Raw genomic sequence first — 21,574 nt, forward strand, 5'->3', positions numbered from 1 at the left:
ATGCTTGATTGAAATATAGTGATGAAATTCATATTTAGGTTATATAACATTTATTTCTCTTGTGTTTTATAATACTTACATATTTTAAGAATATTAATATAAAAGACAAGAACGTCACGAGAATGGGATACGAATAAATTAAAGAGAAAAAATTATTTAAGAGAATGTAAACCACAAAAAATCTCATTTATATTTGTCTGTAGTTAGTAAAATAAGTAATTCATTAAACGATAAATATCCTAAGAGGAAGATTATTTACAGTGGTGTAGCAAGGGGGGACAGGGGAGAGTTGCCCCTGGGGCATCATGTTGGGGGGCCAATTTAGTCCCCCTCCACTCCCCCATCATATCTCAGCTCACCTGCTCCTACTCCACCCGCCCCCACCGGCTGGAGCCACCTCCTCCCTGCCTCTCCGCCCCCAGCCCAACCTCCTCCATCTCTGCTGGTGGGTTAGTGCGTGCAGGGGCCCGGCCCCAAACTGGAGAGGGCGGGGGAAGACATGGTACAAGCTCCCCCCTCTCCCAGGATCGGGCTCGTCCGTGAGCCAAGTTTGGGGCCCTGCTGCGTGGTGGCAGCGGTGGGGAGGGGCATCACAAATGTTGTCTTTGCCCCCAGGCACATAATACCCTCACTACACCTCTGGGCAGACAGTAGCTGGGAAATCTATAGTCACGTCCTCACACTTCCCAAACCAATCACACTGAAATACAGCAATTCTGGGCCATTTGAAAGGCAATATTATCTGTTACTTCCAGATAAAGAAAAGAGCCTAGAAGATTTAAAGAAAACTTGGGTTTATAGCTTTCTGTCTGACAAGGGCTGACATCAAATGTTGGGTTTTAAAATCCTTGTTTCTTTATTGTTTTTGTCATTTTAGTCCCCACTTCTCTATTCTTCATCTGGATGGTCTCAGTCTGGTTCTTTGATTATTTCTGTCTGCCGGGTGCGAACCAATCAAAGTAGTTGGATATAAATGGTTAGACAATCATGGTACAGTATGTTTGGATTCATTAGTTAAATTTCAGTAAAATGATTGGTTAAGGTATCACTGAGAATATTACTATATAAATTGGGGAAAAAGAAGATATGAGGAAGAAAGGAAAAAAGAAACTGGATTCAAGCTTGCTGAAAGCTAACCTCAATAAACATTGAGTTTAACCTCAATAAAACTCTCTGAATTCCGGAAATTGATGCTGTCTGTTCATGCGAGAAGGACGAGAGAAGTGAAGGCATAAGCCTTCTAAACATCTGTTTTCTGTTCTAAGCTGCTAATAGTTTTAAATACATAAAAAAATCATGGTGATATTTATACTTAGTGTATAATAATAAACCTCCCTTGGTAGCCACACACACACAACTATCCTCTTGAATTTAAGAGGAATAAGGGATCTTCCGGAAAAGGCTTTATTTTCCGAAAGATCCCGTCTAGACTGGTGCTTTTCTCTGGCAAAACCCCGAGCCGGAAAAAAGCGGCAACCATATTCATGCAAATGCCACGGGGGATATTTAAATCCCCTGCAGCATTTGCAATTCCGACTGGTCTCATTAGCATCCCTTTTCCGGAAAAGGGTGCCAATGTAGACACAGCCATAGTGAGGAAGTACCTTCATGAATGTTGTTCTTGCGCTTCAGAGATCCATTCAGAGAAAAAAACTGTGGTATGACCTCCAAGCCACCAATGTTGTGTTGGACTTTCCCACACAGGGACAGGACAAGACCAACTTTCTGCTCCTTGGCTCCCACAAAATCTAGATGAAGCCTGTTCTCATTTAGCTTCAGCTCAGAAGATAATAAAAGTCTAAGAAGGAAAGAAACAAACACAAGTATCTGGCGTAACATTATCAATAAAGATGTGTTATGAGCATTCAATATTTAATATCACTCTACCTCTTTATTAACGTATGGCAAAACTGAACCTCCATTTTGCACAGTGGCTGTCTAGTGTATATTCTGCGCTTATGCTAGATAAGTGTTGAACATGGTAAAAGAAATCCATGAAACAAGTTGGAGAACAATTTTTCCTTCATCTTTGGTGACCATAACACACCAAACATAAGCAAGCTTCCTTATTTCCATTTGCTTAGAGCAGACTCCACTGCTTCTCACTAGAAAAAATAATTCTAGAGATTACATTCAAAAGGTCAAATTTCAAACAAGACTGAAGGCCACTCCTATTTATTTACATGCATATTTGTGCAAGCAACGGAGCTTGTCTGACATGCCACTATTGGTTGACTGCTCACTGTATTCCCACACCCTTCATGAGTATACACAAGAGACTCTTTATGTGTACAAAAATGAACACTTAGGCTGAAAGAGTGGTCCAATGTACTTGGAGAATTTTTAAAATCTCCTGTGGAGTAAATTTTAAAAGTCTGTACCATGTTCAACTAGCCAGTTACACCAGCATGGTCTAGCATACAAAGAGAAAAAGGACTTTGCAGTGTTTGATTGAGAGTGCATGGGATGCACACATCCTGCACCAGAACATCCATAAGAACATATACTTGAAGTAGTAATTTCACAATTTTTTCTTCCCCTGCCAATGGAATTTTGAACAAAGTACTTGAATGTTTATAAAAATTCAAAGCCTCTTTCAGGAGATAATTTTACACTGGGGAGATATGAACAGAATTGCTGCAGGAGTGAAAGGTGGGGCTGGTGCCAATGCCGTCTGTAGCCACCTTCCTAAACTGTCAGGGAAATCTGTGACTGGTGCTGGTCCAGGGACTGGTTGTTGAGAAACTCTGCTCTAAAAGAGGCATGGTCCAATGGACTAAATCCAGGGCTTGGCGTTAGACAGACTAAGGTCTACACACCGGTCACTGAAGGTCCTTAACAGAACTTTTCAGATATTGGGTAATACTGATGCTTCTCACTATGCCTCACTATGCCTCCTACTCCCAGGGAAGCTGGCAAATAGCAATTCTGCTTCACTTGCCAGAGAAAAATGAGAAAAAAATTGATGACCTAACATGAAGAACTAATTTACTCACAGGGTTTCTCTCCTGCTCTCTACTTAATCTATGAACATTGATCTAAGAAAGCAGCCAGTAGAGAGAGGCTTATAACATTGTTCTTGTGTTTCAAAAACTCAAAGAGCAAAATATTGCCATATCTAGGAGTATGCAAAGAACATAGTCTCTACTCAATGGCTTTCTGCAGATGTCAGAATGCAAAATGTCATGCTTAAAACTGAAAAAAACCCACATATATATTAAGGAGAACTCTTCAGAATGTCCATTATGGAAGGTTACTATTACATTGTTTTCTTTACCTTGTTGGAGATACTTTGCTCATTAGCTGCAGCTGTACTGACTCTGGTTCTGTCAGAATTGCCTGATACAGAAGAGCGCTCACTCCAACAACCCTCATATTCTTTCTATTCTCCTTGCTCATATCAGCCTCCAGCAGCACTAGATCCTTTCCACGAGAACGAAGGTAAAGTGATCCTCTGAAGCTGTTCTCACCATAGCTCTTAACAGCTGCATGGGCCTAAGTGCAGGGGGGGGGGGTGAGGGGGATTGAGAACAAGACACTTACCGCATTAGGAAAGTCGGTTGACACATGACAAAACAATGCAGTGTCACATTCAGTACCCCTAATGCTGAGAGCGATGTACAGATGGAGGGTCTCAGAAATCCCATGTTAAAATCTAACCAGTGGAACTAAAAGGAAGGCTGGAGTGATTTTGCTCTCTCTGGACACTGCTAAATCATTATCCATGGGGCTCAGAAAAAAATACTTCAAAGCAACAATTTGCTTTGCCTTTGGTGATTACTGAATAGGTATTTCCAGTACAGTTTCCCACTGAAGGATAGTACAAGATCTTCACCAACACAAAAAATTCAAGTTATACAACCAGAACACTAGGCTAGACCAGTACTGCACTTGAGACATTTGAGAAAAGAAATATAAATATCTCCAGTGAGGTGCATTTAATAGAAGTTTGTTTGCCAGGTGCTATCACTTACTTCCTTGCAAAAGCATTTTTGATTAAATGGGAAAATGATCAGATTCCCTGACCACTCATTCCACTATTTTAATCATACAATCCAGATATGAGGGATTTATTACAGGCTGGAGGGGAGTACTTGATCAAAATACAGATCGTATTTCACTGGCAACAGTGAGTTAAATGACAACAGTTGGAAAAAAGGGAGACCTGTTGGCTCATTTAGGAGATAATGACTTGATAAGAGACTATATAAGATCTTAGCCAGAGCGTTACCTCCATGTCAGAGTTTTAACTTGAACTTGAACTTATTGCACATCTGCTTGTGATTAGAATAAAAAGTGGTTAATTACCTTTCATAACTGTTGTTCTTCGAGATGTGTTCCTCATGTACATTAAATTTAGGTATGTGTGCATGCTGTGTGCACACACTGTCAGAAGGTTTTCCCTTCGCAGTATCAGTTGGGCCAGCATGGGGGGCCTTTGAAGTGGTGCTGCTATTTCGGCTAATATATACCCCTGCTGGCCCACCACCCTCTTGGTTCCTTCTTACTGGACTACTCCAAAGGAGGAGGGTGGGCGGGCAGGATTTGGAATGGACATGAGCAACACAACTCAAAGAACAACAGTTACAAAAGGCAAGTAACCATTTTTTCTTCTTCGAGTGATTGCTCATGTCATTCCATGTAGGTGACTCCAAAGCAGAAACCCTAAGGAGGCGGGATCAGAGTTCTTACCTTCAACTGAGCGGAAAACAACCCTACCCATGCCTGATGGGCCAATGCAAAAGTATGGACCAAATCACAGAATCATAGAATACTAGGAATGGAAAGGACGTCGAGAGGTTATCGAGTTTAGTCCCCTGCCCTCATGGCAGGACCCAGTACTGTCTAGACAATCCCTGATAGACATTTATCTAATCTACTCTTAAATATCTCCACAGATGGAGATTCCACAACCTCCCTAGGGTGTTTAACCACCCACAGTTAGGAAGTTTTTCCTAAAGTCCGAACTAAAACTCCCTTGCTGCAGTTTAAGCCCATTGCTTCTTGTTCTATCCTCAGAGGCTAGGAAGAACAAGTTTTCTCCCTCCTCCTTGTGACACCCTTTAGATACCTTACAACTGCTATTATGTCCCCTCTCAATCTTCTCTTTTCCAAACTAAACAAGCCCAATTCTTTCAGTATTCCTTCACAGGTCATGTTCTCTGGGCTTTTAATCATTCTTGTTGCTCTTCTCTGGATCTTCTTCTATTTCACCACATCTTTCTTGAAATGTGGTGCCCAGAACTCCCTTATCCACAAGACTTGTTATCCTATCAAAGAAAGCTAACAGATTGGTTTGACATTTGTTCTTTACAAATCCATGTTGGCTGTTCCCTATCACCTTATTATCTTCCAGGTGTTTGCAGATGATTTCCTTAATTACTTGCTCCATTATCTTTCCTGGCACAGAAGTTAAAACAGACTGGTCTGTAGTTTCTTGGGTTGTTCTTATTTCCCTTTTTATAGATGGGCACTATATTTTCCCTTTTCCAGTGTTCTGGAATCTCTCCTATCTTCCATGATTTTCCAAAGACAATATCTAAAGGCTCAGATACCTCCTCTATCAGCTCCTTGAGTATTCTAGGATGCATTTCATCAGGCCCTGGTGACTTGCAGATATCTAACATTTCTAAGTGATTTTTAACTTGTTTTTTTTTTTATTTTATCACTATGTTAGGCATTCCTTCATCAGACTTCTCGGTGAAGACCGAAACAAAGAAGACATTAAGCATCTCTGCCATTTCCAAGTTTCCTATTACTGTTTCTCCCTTCTCCCTGAGCAATGGGCCTACCCTGTCGTTGGTCTTTCTCTTGCTTCTAATATATTTATAGAATGTCTTCTTGTTTCCCTTTATGCCTGTCACTAGTTTGAGCTCGTTTTGTGTCTTTGCCTTTCTAATCTTGCCCCTGCATTCCTGTATTGTTTGCCTATATTCATCCTTCGTAATTTGTCCTAGTTTCCATTATTTTATGACTCCCTTTTTATTTGTAGATCATGCAAGATCTCTCGGTTAACCCAAGGCCGTCTTTTGCCATATCTTCTACACAGCGGAATACAGGCAGTCCCCGGGTTACGTACAAGATAGGGACTATAGGTTTGTTCTTAAGTTGAATCTGTATGTAAGTCGGAACTGGCGTCAGCCGCTGCTTAAACTGATCAGTTCTGACTTACATACAGATTCAACTTAAGAAACCCAGGCGTCCCTAAGTCAGCTGCTGCTGAAACTGATCAGCGGCTGATTCCAGGAAGCCTGGGGCAGAGCAACTCTGCCTCGGGCTTCCTGTAGTCAGCCGCTGGTCAGTTTCAGCAGCGGCTGACTTGGGGACGCCTGTGGCAGAGCAGCTGGGGTGCTGCTGGGTTGCTGGTCTGCAGGGAGATGGGGAGCAAAGCCTTGGAGCACGCCTGCAGCGGGACAGCCCAGGCACGCCTGGGCTGTCCCGCCGCCAGCTTCCCCCGAGGCAAAAGCTGGTGCGCCTGGGCTGCCCCGCAGCCCCCGCCCCTCCGCGGCTTTGCTCTGCGTCTTCCTGGTCTGCAGACCAGGGAGACGCGAAGCAGCTTTTCTTGCCCCGGAGTACACGGGCGGCGGGACCCAAGGTCACGCAGTCCGTGTCCTCCGGGGCGAGAAAAGCCCCGTTCGTAACTGCGGATCCGACATAAGTCGGATCTGCGTAAGTCGGGGACTGCCTGTAGCTTGCTTTTGGGCCCTTAATAATGGCCCTTTGAAAAACTGTCAACTCTCTTCAGTTGTTTTTCCCCTCAGACTTGCCTCCCATGGGACCTTACCTACCAGCTCTCAGAGCTTACCAAAATCTGCCTTCCTGAAATCCATTGTCTCTGATTTGCTTTTCTCCTTTCTACCATACCTTAGAATCACGAACTCGATGATTTCATGATCACTTTCACCCAAGCTGCCTTCCACTTTCAAATTCTCAACCAATTCATCCCTATTTTTTAAAATCAAATCTAGAAATATCACGTGGCAGCCTTACAAATGGCCAGAATAGGGACCTGAGCCAAAGGCCAAAAAAGAGGCCTGGGCCCTAGTAGTGTGAGCTGTGATGGGAGGAGCTGACACCCCAGCCAGCTCATAACACTCCTTGATACAGGACGTGATCCACAAAGAGATCCTCTGCGAGGAGACAAGCTGCCCCATCAACTGTAGCGTGATTGCTACAAACAGCTGAGGGGACTTACGGAAGGGCTTTGTCCTATCTCAATAAAGTGCTAAAGCTCTCCTAACATCTAGAGTGTGTAACACATGTTCTTTACCAGAAGCATGGAACTTGGGGTAAAAAAACTGTGAGCAAAATATCCTGGGAGACACAGAAACAAGACACCATTGTTGAAAGAAAAGCTGGGGGGGGGAGGGGTTACATGACCTTAACCTTAAAAAACTTTAAAAACAACAAATAGACTAATAGCCCCTTAAAGACTAACAAAATATGTAGATGATATCATGAGCTTTTGTGGGCACAACCCACTTCTTCAGATGACAGGAGTGTTAGAAGAAGTTTGTTTTTCCTGTTACACACTAACTCAGTTACCCCTCTGAAGCTTATTCTTAAAGAAAACTGTATAAGGGCAGGGCCTCCGTTTGGATACACATCTGGCCAACATGATGGCTACCAGGAAAGACACCTTGCTGGAAATGTATGACAGTGAACGTGTCGCTAAAGGTTCAAAGGGAGGGCCCATGAGTTTGATCAGAATCAGGTTAAGGTCCCACTGAGGGATGGGTTGATGGACATGAGGATAAAGTTTGTCCAATCCCTTCAGGAACTGATGGGCCATTGGTTCTGTGAAGAGTGTCTTGTCCCATGAACCCAGGTGGAAGGCTGAGATGGCCGCTAGGTGCACCTTAATTGATGAGGAGGATATTCCTTGGACCCTGAGGTCCAGTAAGTAGTCCAAGACCAGCGGGACTTGGGCATCCATAGGTGATACCCCTTTCTGGATAGCACAGATAGAGAAATGCTTCCACTTAGCCAAGTAGGTGGCCCTAGTGGAAGGTTTCCTACTTCCTATCAGTACCTCCTGTACCCACTGTGAGCACTGCAGCTCCCCTGCTCTCAGCCGTGGAGCAGGGATGCAGGTTTGGGTGGAAGGGCCTGCCAAAGTTCTGCGTTTTCACATTCGGGTCCAGCGGAAGGGCTATTGGCCTCTCGCAGGATAAGTTCAGCAGGGACATGAACCAATGTTGTCCGGGCCATGGCGGCACAATGAGAATGAGGGAGGTCCTGAATTCCCGAACCCATAGGAGCACTTTGTGTACCAAGGGTGGAAATGTGTAAAGCAGCCCCTTGGGCCAAGGGGTAATGAGTGCATCTCCCAGTGACCCCCAGCCCAGCCCCAAGAGGGAGTAGAACCTGGGACACTTCCTATTCTGGCAGGTCACAAACAGGTAGGAGAAATCCCCACCTACGGAAAATTTGGAGGGCCACATCCCCCAAGGGACCATTCGTGGCCAGAGAAGGACCTGCTCAGCTGGTCCGCCAGCGTGTTCTGAGACCACAGAATGTAGGAAGCAAACAGGTGAATACCCTCCCCAATTCACACCTCCCAAAGCTGGAGGGCTTACCGACACAGGGGAGGGGAATGGGCCTAACCCAGCCTGTTTATGTAGGAAACTGCGGAGGTGTTGTTGGACAGGATAAGAACCATTCTGCCCTGAGCAGGGGAAGAAAGCCCCGACATGCAAGACAGACTGCCCGCAGCTCCCTGTGACTGATATGCAGGGAAAGGTCCTCCCGCAACCATATACCATGGATCTGCATGTCACTGACATGAGCTCCCGAGCTAGAATCAAAGACGTCCATCATCAAATGAATGATCAGCCATGGCCTGGAGAATGGGACTCCCATGCAGATCACCTCTAGAGTCCACCAGTCCAGGGAGTGGAGGATGTTGGGAGGGGAACAGTCACCACTCTGTCCAAGAGTGGAAGGATGGGTTGTGAACTTGTGGCAGCCACAACTGTAGTAGGTGCATGTGAAACTTGGCATACTGGATCACATAAGTGCAGGTGGCCATGAGTCCCAGGAGGTGCATGCAGTTCCTGGCTGTGGTCATTGGGAATGCCCGCATGGTCATGACAGTTTCTCTGATAGCCAGAAAACGTGACCTGGGCTGGGAGGGCATGGCCCACGTGGAGTCCAGCCAGGTGCCCACGAACTTTATGACCTTAGTGGGGACCAGGGTAGACTTGGCCACATTCAGTAGAAGACCCCGTTCCTGAAAGAGTTCTCATACCATGCCAATGTGGGCCAGCACCTGGTCCAAGGAGGGGTCCTGGACAAGTCAGTCATCCAGGTAAGGGAACACTTGGAAGCCCCACTTTCTCAGGATGGCGGTGACTATTGCCATATATTTCATGAGGAGCCATAGAAAGGCCAAAGGGGAGAGCTATAAATTGGTAACGGTCCTGGCTAACCATAAAGCGGAGGAACCATCTGTTGTGAGGGGTAGTGGAAATATGGAAGTAGGCGTCTTTTTGATCGAGCGCAATGTACCAGTCTCCAAGCTTTAGGGATAGGATGATGAATGCCAGGGTCACCATCTTGAACTTGGCTTTGGTAATGAAGGTCTTGAGTTCCCTGATGTCTAGAATGGATCGAAACCCCCCTTTTATCTTCGGAACCAGGAAGTACTGGGAGTAAAAACCCCTACCCATGAACTCCTGGGGGCCTGAGTATCTTAAGGCAATGCAGATGCTGATCAGTCTGTTCAGAGAAAAGGGACTGCCTTTCGAAGGGGAGGTCCTGAATAGTAGCCTGGAGCTCAGGAGGGACTCCAGATCCCTGCAGCCATGAGCTGAATCATGAGACCAGTCCCATGGCCATGATGTGGGCCGCTGCAACCATGGCATCTAGGGCAGCTCAGGAGATTACCCTGTCCTCCGCTGAAAGGGACCTAAACTCCAACCGGAGTATATATTAGCCAATATAGCGGTGCCACTCCGGGGGCTCCTCTGCTGGCCCAATGGATACTGTTAAGGGAAAATCTTCCCACAAAGCATGCACACGGTGCGTGCACCTACATGGAATTGACATGAGCAATCACGCAAAGAAGAAACACTGTTTTGTTTTGTTTTTTAAAAGTCCTCTTCCCTCACGTTATAAGGATTTTGGCTGCATTATTGTGTGTGTATATATATATATATAAAATACTAGCATATTAATTGCTTTAAGGAAAAACTTTTTCAGTATAAGTCATGAGTGCCTTTTGGAAAGATAGTAATAGAAATGTAGCCGTGTTAGTCTGGTGTAGCTGAAGTAAAATACAGGACTATGTAGCACTTTAAAGACTAACAAGATGGTTTATTAGGTGATGAGCTTTTGGAAAGATAAGCACTGCTTTAGAACTGCCATGTGGCCCTACTCTGATCAGACCAGATGCAAGGGGTTAGCCATATCTCACTATGTTTGGAGTGCGGAATCGGAGGAAGAGAAAATACCATCCTTGACTGTGGTGACTAAAACTGCCTTTCTTGAGAAACCAGTAAAGAAAGCCTCCCCCTTCCATTGTGCATCACCCCTCAAAGACCTTGTGCTGCAGCCAGTCTCACTCATGCCAAGGTAAGCTGCACCCAGATCCTGCTGACAGAACAGTGTAAAAAGGATGCAATCAGCACTAATTCCAGAGCAAACTGACGTCAAGATTCTGACCATGAGGTTAAGTGGTGCCTGGTCGTATGCGAGACAAAGGCTACAAACTGTGACTTTAACTCAGATGGTCAAAATACTTCTAGTAAACTGCACAACCAATCTCAATATAGATGAGGTAGGGTATGAGCTACTGATTCAAATGTCCTGGATATGGAGTGATTGATATTGGACATTCTACAGCTGACTCCAGTGACTAAATGTCACCACGTGGGTTTTGTGTTTCATTTGCTTAACTAATAATACAACTGAAAAGTAGTCAAAGAAGGAGAATGAAAATAGAGAGAGAAAGAGAAAGCATACTCCAATTACAGTTTCAATTAAATGTAGTCTGTACCTGAAAGTCTTGGGGGAATTTTGATTGATATGGATGAGTAAACTGGGAAGAAAATCCGAAGTGAGTGTTTGATCCATTTAGCTGAGCAATAAACTGTTGACACAAGAAGAGTCACACTGCTGAAATCAAGAATTATGGTGAAATTCCAGCACAATTTAATTTGAGTTTCAGGATAATTTACTTCAAAATGTTCTGAATTTTAGCAAAATGCTGCTCCCAGTACATGAGTACACACACAGCTTTCAACACCTATTTAGGGGCATGTCTACACTGTAGAGTTAAATCAAGCTCCTACTCTGAGGTTGGCTGTAATCCCTTCCTAGCCACACAAAACCTAGGTTTGATGCTTTTATCCCCAGTAGGTCAACTAACACGGGCATTAGGCCAAAACATGGTTGCTGATTTCACTTGGACACAGTAAATTGGGTAGAGCTTGCAGTGATCACCCGAGAATACTGTGCAGTGAAGACGTACATGCAGGGGCAGGGAACCTCCCAGCCCAGGTCAAGAGACTCAGGTGAGAAGGGCTTGCACTAGACTTAGCTGCATAGACAGCACTTGGAAGATGCATCTCAGGCTGGAGCTCAGGCTCTGAAGAGCTCTGGGTGGCTTGAAAACTTGTCTCTTTCACCAACGGAATTTGGTCCAATAAAGGATATTTCCTCATGGACCTTATCTCACTAATATCTGGGGAATACATGGCTAGAACAACACAGTTTTTAACGTGGCTCTATTTCTAGTTCTGAAGAAAATATCCACTTTCTGGCACTGATACTTTCAACTAGCAAATCTTTTCTGGGAGCATTTTATGTTTAGAATGTTGTTAAACAATTGGAAGGTTTCTATAGTTTCAGTAACAGAGGTATTTTATTTGAGGAGAAATTCCTCATAATGAAGAACTTTCTGTAAACTTTCGAAAGTTTGCGATCTCTGAAATAAAAACGAATTCCAACTGTGCAAAGGAGTCAAGCCACAATCAAACTCAGAACCCAGCTAACTGCTCTGGATTTCTCCCTCTACATAAGACTCATCTAATTCTCTGAGAATTGCATGGTCTTCCAAACCCTGTACTCCCCTCCCTAAAAGCCATTCTCCAAGAATTTATAGTGTTAAACCAGACCATGTAAGCTTTACAGTAAGTTAAATTCACTCCTATGGAAAAAGCCAACACAAGACCTATACACCATTCAAAATAGTTCTGAAGCAACACACTGGTTTTATGTGTGCCCTTTGCAGGAATGAATTACTGAATAGGAGCCTAGAACATTAACAATATGAAGGCATACCACAATAACTCCAGCTCATGCTGTGGAATCTCAAGAACTAGTAACCTGACCTGTAAAGAATCATTTCTGTTGATTGTGACTTTCGTATTCAGACCATAATCAAAGACTCCCAGTTTGGTTTGTGTAGAAAATAGCTCTCCACCCAGGGCCAGTGCTTGTGGAAACTTGAGCTGTTTAGTAAGACACAATGTTTACATAATGTTTACATAATGTTTACATAATGGCTACTTTTATACAAGTTCACTTTCATCATTTTCTAGTCTTACTTTTACTGTGAAGTACATGAGCTGTGTGTGTAAACCAGTGTTTCCCAATTTTATTTGGCCACGGAATCCTTTTAAATTCAAAAGAAATTTGCAGAATCCCTAATAACAGACTAATATATGGAGCTGAAAAAATAGACCACAAATAAGTAAGGATAATAATAAACAAATGCTAAACAAGGTCATGAGATCAACATTTAGTTTAATTGCACATAATTAAAAACAAAAATCACATAATATTATTTTTTTAAAATCATAAAATATAATTTAATGGCATATTCTCGGGGAACCCTTATTTTCATTTCGTGGAACCCCAGGGTTCTGCAGAACACCATTTGGGAAACACTGGTGTAGACAAATGTTTTATTCAATATATACAATGACCCCTTACCAGTTTCAATAAACCTCTTAATTATCACAATGAAAAAACAAATGGTTAGTATATTTTAGCTCCCCCCCAGAAAAATTATTTATTATTATTATTAATTATTATTATTATTATTATTAATTATCTATATTGTGGTAGAACCTAAGAGCCCCAATCATGGACCAGAATCCCACTGTGTTATGTGCTACGTAAACAAAGAAAAAATTAACATTAACTAGAACTCTCCAACCCAAAGGAATGGTAAAGAAAAGCAATGGCACTGAGTGATAATTTAATGGCCAAAAGGAAGACACATAAAGAAAGGGGAAATTATATTTTGGGGGCAGGGAGAAGGAAATAATTGCTCTTAGTAAGTCAGTCAGTGTCAGCGCAAATACCTGGAAGGAGTGAGCCATGTCCATGTGTAAGAGATGTCTGAAATCCGTCTCACTGGATTTGTTCTGGTACTTGCCCAGAAGCCTGAGGGCATCTTTCTTATTGACTTTCAGAACAGCTTCAACCTCATGCTTTGCCTGTGTGTTGAGATTTGAGTTGTTAGAATGAGCAAATCAAGTAGACTATTCTAAAATGGGAGAGCTGTCCATTTAGTATGGAGCTATTGCTTAGGACTCAGAAGGAACTTGCCGAGCAGTGTAAGAAAAGAAAACTAATATTGGTAATGAAGGTGAAATAACTTGCCCAAGGCCAGGATTTGAATGTAGAACTTCCACCTTCCCAAAGTGCACTCATAATAATACTTAACATCTATTTGTACAAATGTACTTGTTCCAGTAACACAAAGGAGACCCATCCCAAAGTAATTCACTTGGTACTTCAGTTTCCCCACCTAAACCAATCAAACTTCTAAGTAAATTGATAGACTTCAAATTGCTGTGTTACTGACATATAATGGAGCCTTCTTTATGAATTAACCCCAATGTGAAGTTTACTTACACTTTGGTGATTTCGGGTTAAGGCACATATTTCTATGTTTTGGGGGAAAATCTTGCTGTTATAAGGATGAGCTAAGCCAGCACAAATCTAAATAAATGAGAAAAGCCAGACTTGTGAGTTATATAGAGTAGTCTGTTTATTTTCTGGCTGTCACTTTCTGAACTTACAGGCAAATTGTTACATCAGGTTCACTCACATAGGGATGTTCAGCTTGATAGCCAAGTGTAAAGGTTTGAACTGATTCATCCAGCCCATTTATCAAAATTTTAGTCTCCAAGAAGTAGTGGCTTTGCTTTTTGTCTACAGTAAATGTCTCCTGGAGAAGGAAGCTCTGAGGAATGGGCAGTTTAAATGGATGTCTGGGATAAAATAAAGAAATAAAGATCGTAAGGAAAAATCACAGAGGAAACCCTCCCACCACACACAGTTTTCATCTTCGGCTCATACTTCTAGACTTCAATTGCAAACACCTCTAGTGTCAATTACTTAATCAAAGCAAGCCTACATGGAAGGTTGGACAATTACAGGGATAGAGGAAGGAGCAAGAAAGGAAAAGAAATGTGTGAGAATAGTACCTGTATATATGTGATAGAATGCCACGCATGGTTAGTGGTAGAATGCCACACATGGTTAGAGTTTCACTCTAGTTCAGAATGTTACCTCTGGGGGCAGGAACGCTCTCTTTTTAGTTTGTATTTGTTCAGAATGTAGCACAATGAGCTCCTGATCTGTGACCAGGGCTCCTTGGTGTATGGGAATACAAAGAATAAATAGTACATAAAACAGAGCTACAAACTAGCCAGCATTTCTGATGGAAAATTCCTACTCTAGACCACATGCCATATCCAACATCTTTCAGCATGTGAAGTCACTGACATGATGTTGCATTCTATGGTGTATGCAGGACAGGTACAGAGCACCTAAAGCAATGCCTCATGTATCACTCTCACAGGGACTTCGTGTATCCTATAGACAAAGCCTCCAGAAAGATATGGCTGCACGATTCCCATTAATTTCTAATGAAAAGGGACCCGCTATTCTTTAGGCAACTTTGAAAATTTCAGCTAGCAAGTACATTTTTTTTTTTATTCTGGAGAAACAGTATAATTTACACTGAACTAATTTAGTTGTCCTGGGAACAGATGGTCAGCTAATTTATACCCTTCTGTAGCACTTATTACATGGGTGCATCTTTGTATAGGCAACTTTGACTTTAATTAGTTCAGCTGAAAGAGATATTCATATTTATAATGCCACACTGGACTGAGTTCATGCACAGTTGGACATCTGACATCTTTCCTCTTTTTTCAATCATCTATTTTTCCATTACTTAAACTACCTCTTACACAACCTTTCAGCAGCTCCTAAGCAATCCTAGTACTTATATCTCCTCCTGGCCTCCCTAGATATTGAGAATGCTCAATACCTCTCTGGAGATGGGTCGACATCTCATTGAATTGAGTCCTGAATTTCTGTAGGATCCCTGAAATTACATTTCAGTAGTTACATATCAAGGGACAGGTTCTAGGGGTCCCTCTCCCCTCTGACAAACAGCATTTACACTGCCAGACTTTTCGTAACATGGACGTATTGCTAAAAGATGGGATAAGTGTAGGCAAAGCCTCAGTCTCCAGACATAGTCTGTGTGTGTCCACGTTGTCTAGGCATATAGACAGATGGGGACTTTTGTCTTGCCAAGCACAGGAGCTCTAAAACTCACATTAAAATGCAAGGTGGAGATATGAAAAAAGTCACTACACCTGAAATGGATAGTTCCACGTTTCTGGTAGAGCATTTTATCTTTCTTCAGCTCTTCTATCTGACCCTCCAGCAGCAACACTACTGGCAGACTCTTGTGGTCCGTCCATTGGGCCCTCACAGAGACATTACTCCGTTTAGGCTTCAGTCAATGTAGCAGGATCATCAAGGTAACATTGAGAGAGAAGAATTTAGTCAGATTTTTTAGATTCAGTGTGTAGAGGGGGCCAATCACAAACCACATAGTAAACCAGGCTGAAATGAGGTTGTTGTTTTACTGAACAAGCCCATTGCTGCTCCACATAAAGCCAACCACAAAGCCTACAATGGCCCAGTTCTGACCTTATATAAACATTGGTAAATTCTAAAGACTTCATTGGAGCTACTCCCAATTTACACCAGTTTAAGTGATGTTAAGATCTTATCCAATTTCAGACCTTAAATTACCCCATGGCTGTTACAGTTTTTCAATGGAGATGCTCAGCAAATTTATGCAGCAAAACACTGGGCAAAAATGAGAGGTAACTTCTACAATACTTACCACTGTACAACAAAGTAACCAAAGATTGTTCTGAAGCACAAATATTTCTATGTATGATTTTAAAACATCAAAGTAAATTTGAACATGGTTCTTTTATATCATATTAATACTGGAAACAATAAGTATCCATCCTGCAAGATGCTGAGCAGCATTGATTCCAACTAAGTTCACTCTTCACAAGATTGGGCCTACGATACCAAATATATTTAGAATGCTATGTCTTGTAAACGCAAAACAAGCAAGAAAACTCTGAATTTACTGCCTACTGTGTATTAGTCTTAAAACTTGAATGCATCATACTTGCAGAATATACAGTGCTGCGTAAGTTTCCATTTAAAAGAGTCATCATGCTGCAACAGATTAAAGCATGTTCTTTTCTCAGAAGGGCAAAAGGAGTTACCTTTGCAGAAATGCAAACATGAAGTACATATGCAAATTACAGGATGAGAGATGAAATTGTATTTTTTCAGGGATATAATGCTCATGTTTTAGAATGGATAAATTAAATTATTGTATTTTAAGGTCAGTTTCACTTTTCAGTTAAGCTGGTTTGATGTAGGAAGCATCTGAGTACCATGAATAGAACAGGGCTGACCAAGGAATCTTTTTAGAAGGTAGGCTGTTGATTATCTGTCATGTGCTATAGACTCCAAACATTATTTGTACATTTAAAGGCTAGTTTCTGATATTAGGCACACTGCGGTGTGAGTAAGTGGTGTGCATAAAATGAGTTACTTGTTGCTAGAGCTGGGTGAAATTTTTCATCCATTTTCATTTGTGAAAAATGCAGATTTGAGTCAAAGAAAACATTTTTGTGAATTAATGTTAATTTCCACAAAGCATTAACAGTAAAAAATCCAAGACTTAAAATTCTAAAAAAACCTCAAAACATTTTGTTTTAAGTAATATTTTTGAAACTAAAATTTTCAATTTTAAATCACTTCTTCTTGAAATTACCTTTAATTTTATTTTTAAATTTAAAAAGAAAAAAGATCAAAATCAAAACAATCTTCTATTTGACCCAAAATGAATTCTGTTTTTTGATTCACAGAAAATTTTGAAATTTTCCTTTTTAGGTCAACTTAAAGTTTCCCCTTCCATGTTTCACCCACATCAAAGCTTCAGTATTTAGGTTTCCTATTTTCTGTAATTTACCCAGGAACACACCATCCCTCAGCACTTAGTGTGTGCCACTGGCTTTTAAGGGTGCACTTTCACAGAACCTTAAACTCAAAATAAGGTACTCAATTTGCCCTATGCAAATTGCATATCTTATTTCAACTGAATGTTAAAAATAGCATATTTCAAAATTTGGCACATCAAAATTTCAAAATAACACCCTATTTCAAGACATCCCTTAACCCTCATGGAACAAAGGTTACAGGGATGCCAAAACAGCACATCTGTAATTTTGAAAAATAACGGGCAACTTGTTAATATGCAGGGTAGCTATTTCGAGATACTTCCAGTATCCTGAAATAACCATACAGGTTAGACATACCCCAAGAGAACAGAGAAGGGCACAAACTGAAGTACACTATAAAAATGGAGGAGAAATCTAGTGATGACAGATTTCTTAAACCTGCATTAAGTTGCCTGCTTCATGCCAGTAATGTAAAGGGATAAAATAACTAGCTACAGGTGTGCATGATTGGAGTCTAATAAAGGAATGACGCTCCTCATCAGGGAATACTTGAGAGATATAGTCCCAAATCCAGAAAAGTTTAATATTTCTACAATCATCTTACCCCCTGCAGGTGTAAATAATCAGCTGTCAAATTAAACTCCTGCTTCAGAGTCTTTATCTTAAAGCAGAAAAATTTGGCTTGCTTGCTATTCTCCAAATGAACCTGATTTCTCACAAGCTGATTCCATACAGATACCACTTCATTGTAGCTATGCAGAACATTTCTCTCAAGGTGATTGACTGTGGATGCCTGAAAGATAAAGAAATATTTTGGCCTTATTGAGTTACAGTAGGTAAAATCCTTTTCTCTCTGCAGCACAGCATTATAAACAGCACTTACTAGAGATAAATTGTGAGCATTTTCATTGTAAAAACAATAATCTCACTTCAGGGTATTACAGTTCTCACGAGGAATTCGCTATTTATTTTTGTTCTGTTTATTTTACGTTCCCCCCAGACAAGGGAGGGATAGATGGCTGGACATCTTCAAAGAAATTAACAAGTAAACCAATTCTTTCTTTGCAACAGCCTTCAACTGGAACTAGACCAACAGAGATCTAATGGGGAAAGGGTGAGACTCAAAGGACCACCCTAAAGTAACCTGAATATTGAACATAAGAAAATGGCCATACTAAGTCAGACCAAAGGTCCATCTATCCCAATATACTGTCTTCTGACAGTGGCCAATACCGGATTCCCCAGACGGAAGGAACACAGCAGGTAATCCTCACATGATCCCTCCCTGTCATCCAGTTCCAGACAAACAGAGGCTAGGGACACCATTCCTACCTATGCTGGCTAATAGCCATTGATGGACCTAACCTCCAAGGAGTTTGACACATCACGAAAGACTTTTAAGATGAAGGCTGTTTTTTGTGAAACACTGACCAATCGTTTTAATTCGTTTTAATTCTGAACAATGTATGCTATAAATGGACCTGACCCTTCAAGCTGAAGAATCCTATTCTGATCTCATTTGCATAGGGAAACCTAAATAATAGCAAAACATACAGGCTGTGTCTACATTGGCCCCTATTCCGTAATAGGGATGCAAATGTAGCACTTTGGAATAGGCAACTCCACGGGGGATTTAAATATCCCCTGCGGCATTTGCATTAATATGGCGGCCGCTTTTTTCCGGCTTGTAGATAAGCCGGAGAAAAGCGCCAGTCTGGACGCGATCCTCCAGAAAATAAGCTCTTTTCTGGAGGATCTCTTATTCCTACTTGAAAATAGGGATAAAAGATCCTCCGGAAAAGAGCTTATTTTCCGGAGGATCACGTCCAGACTGGCACTTTTCTCCGGCTTATCTACAAGCCGGAAAAAAGCGGCAGCCATGTTAATGCAAATGCCGCGGGGGATATTTAAATCCCTATTTGCCTATTCCAAAGTGCTACATTTGCATCCCTATTACGGAATAGGGGCCAATGTAGACACAGCCACAGAGTTACTCCAGGGAAAATTTAGTGTTTAATGGCAAATGTTAGTTCTATTGTTTCATGCACAATGACCGGCACTCAGAGGCTGTGTCTAGACTGGCAAGTTTTTCCGCAAAATCATCTGCTTTTGCGGAAAAACTTGCCAGCTGTCTACACTGGCCACTTGAATTTCTGGAAAAACACTGACCATCTCATGTAAAATCATCAGTGCTTTTCCGGAAAAACTATGCTGCTCCCATTCGGGCAAAAGTCTTTTTCCGAAAGACTTTTGCGCAAAAGAGCTAGTGTAGACAGCATAGTACTGTTTTCCGCAAAAAAGCCCCGATTGTGAAAAAGGCGATCGGGGCTTTTTTGCGGAAAACTGCGTCTAGATTGGCCACGGACGCTTTTCCGCAAAAAGTGCTTTTGCGGAAAAGCATCCTGCCAATCTAGACGCGCTTTTCCGAAAATGCTTTTAACGGAAAATTTTTCCGTTAAAAGCATTTTCGGAAAGTCATGCCAGTGTAGACGTAGCCAGACAGTATGAGGTCATGTTCATGGCATTAGAACTTGTATAGATCACAGTTGTGTTAGTGTGATTAGAATCAGTCATAGGATCAGTAGACAGAGTCTTTTGTTAAAATCTATTCTGCATGTCAGGTATTAGAAGAGTCGCACATCCAGTGGCCCAAAAGCTTTAAAGAAAAGGGGGTACGTAGGCTAGATTAGTGACGGGGTAGAACTTCATTCCCAAAGTGCTTTGTGCAAGAAGAGATAAATGTCACCCTCAGGAGACATGTGGGCTACGTCTACACTGGCACCTTTTTCCGGAAATGCTTAAAACGGAACAGTTTTCCGTTATAAGTATTTCCGGGAAAAGAGCGTCTACATTGGCAGGATGCTTTTCCGGAAAAGCCCTTTTTCCAGAAAAGCATCTGTGGCCAATGTAGACGCGCTTTTCCGGAAAAAAGGCCCGATCGTCATTTTCGCGATCAGGGCTTTTTTGCGAAAAGACTACTGTGCTGTCTACACTGGCCCTTTTCTGGAACAGTTTTCCGGAAAAAGGACTTTTGCCCGAGCGGGAGCAGCATATTTTTTCCAGAAAAGCAGCTGATTTCTTACAGTAGATTGTCAGTGCTTTTCCAGAAATTCAAGGGGCCAGTGTAGACAGCTCGCAGCTTATTCCGGAAAAGCGGCTGCTTTTCTGGAATAAGTGGCTCAGTGTAGACACAGCCGTGTTGTATATGCATGCACGGCTAGCACACTTCTCATTTTTCAGAACTGGCTAAAAGGCATTGACTATACTTGCACTAAAAGGTGGAGGAGAGAGAGGTTTAACAGGCTTCCATAATGAGGATGGAAAGCACACTATACAAGCCCAGGATAAGGCTGAATGCATGCTTTTCAAAACACTATCTGGTAGATTCACACACAAAGATCATTGCAACATGTGTGCTGAGAATTGCTATATAACTACCGCTATAATAGCCATCCATGCTGGGCACTACATATGAAAAGAGTCCATGCTGGGCACTACATATGTGTTACCAACCCGCAGGTATGTAGTAGTTGGTGTATAGATATAGATTTTCCCTTCTTTTTCATTGTCTTTGTCTTTACAGAAGATTTCCACCACCAGGTTCTTGATGGAAAGGGCTTTCCCGGTTGTTAGCTCCACAGTAGACAAATAAGTAGCTTGCTCAGGTTGGTGTAGTTTGTGAGCTACATACAGATATAGCCATGGGGTGTCCATGTTTAGTGCACCTGAAAGCAAGTAAAATAGTTGTAGTAAACCTGATAGAAATGTTTGCTACTTTACTCTAAACCTGCAACAAAACAGACTTAGACTGAGGCTAAAACATGTTGGTATACTGACAGGGTGTTTGGATTATATGTGGTGCACTACTGAAGGCTATTATCGATGGGATAAAATGTCGTCTAGTGGTTACATGGCAAGGAACATGGATTCCACTGTATGATCTGCCACAACGTGTGTAATCACATGGGCTACGTCTACACTGGCCCCTTTTCCGAAAGGGGCATGTTAATTTTACAGGTCGTATTCAAAGTAGGAATAAGAGATCCTCCGGAAAAGGGCTTTTTTCTGGAGGATCGGGGCTTTTTTTCTAAAAGCCGGAAAAAAGCGGCGGACATTTTTATTTAAATGCCGCGGGGGATATTTAAATCCCCCGCGGATTTCCCTATTACGACCTGTGAAATTAACATGCCCCTTTTGGAAAAGGGGCCAGTGTAGATGAGCCCATGAAGCCATTCTTCATAGCTTGTAATATGTCCAAGTAA

General features: G+C 42.0%; 1 protein-coding gene across 5 annotated transcripts in view; it reads right to left on the reverse strand.

Annotated features, from left to right (window-relative positions):
* Positions 1–21,574, reverse strand: part of APOLTP (apolipoprotein lipid transfer particle homolog) — a 232,974-nt gene that overhangs the window by 84,342 nt on the left and 127,058 nt on the right. For 4 of the 5 annotated variants that reach the window (XM_075899317.2, XM_075899314.2, XM_006128511.5 and 1 more), the window contains exons 29-38: positions 20,826–21,037; positions 17,917–18,105; positions 15,630–15,769; positions 14,066–14,228; positions 13,870–13,956; positions 13,314–13,448; positions 12,336–12,455; positions 11,000–11,092; positions 3,278–3,495; positions 1,605–1,798 (exon numbers count right to left, since the gene is read on the reverse strand). In XM_075899317.2, the coding sequence (XP_075755432.2) occupies positions 1,605–1,798; positions 3,278–3,495; positions 11,000–11,092; positions 12,336–12,455; positions 13,314–13,448; positions 13,870–13,956; positions 14,066–14,228; positions 15,630–15,769; positions 17,917–18,105; positions 20,826–21,037 (1,551 nt within the window). The remainder of the gene's footprint in view (positions 1–1,604; positions 1,799–3,277; positions 3,496–10,999; positions 11,093–12,335; positions 12,456–13,313; positions 13,449–13,869; positions 13,957–14,065; positions 14,229–15,629; positions 15,770–17,916; positions 18,106–20,825; positions 21,038–21,574) is intronic. The other variant, XM_075899315.2, reaches the window with a different exon arrangement.

This window comes from Pelodiscus sinensis, chromosome 15 (genome assembly GCF_052426305.1).
Source record: "Pelodiscus sinensis isolate ZL-2025 chromosome 15, ASM5242630v1, whole genome shotgun sequence".
Taxonomy (NCBI): Eukaryota; Metazoa; Chordata; order Testudines; family Trionychidae; genus Pelodiscus; species Pelodiscus sinensis.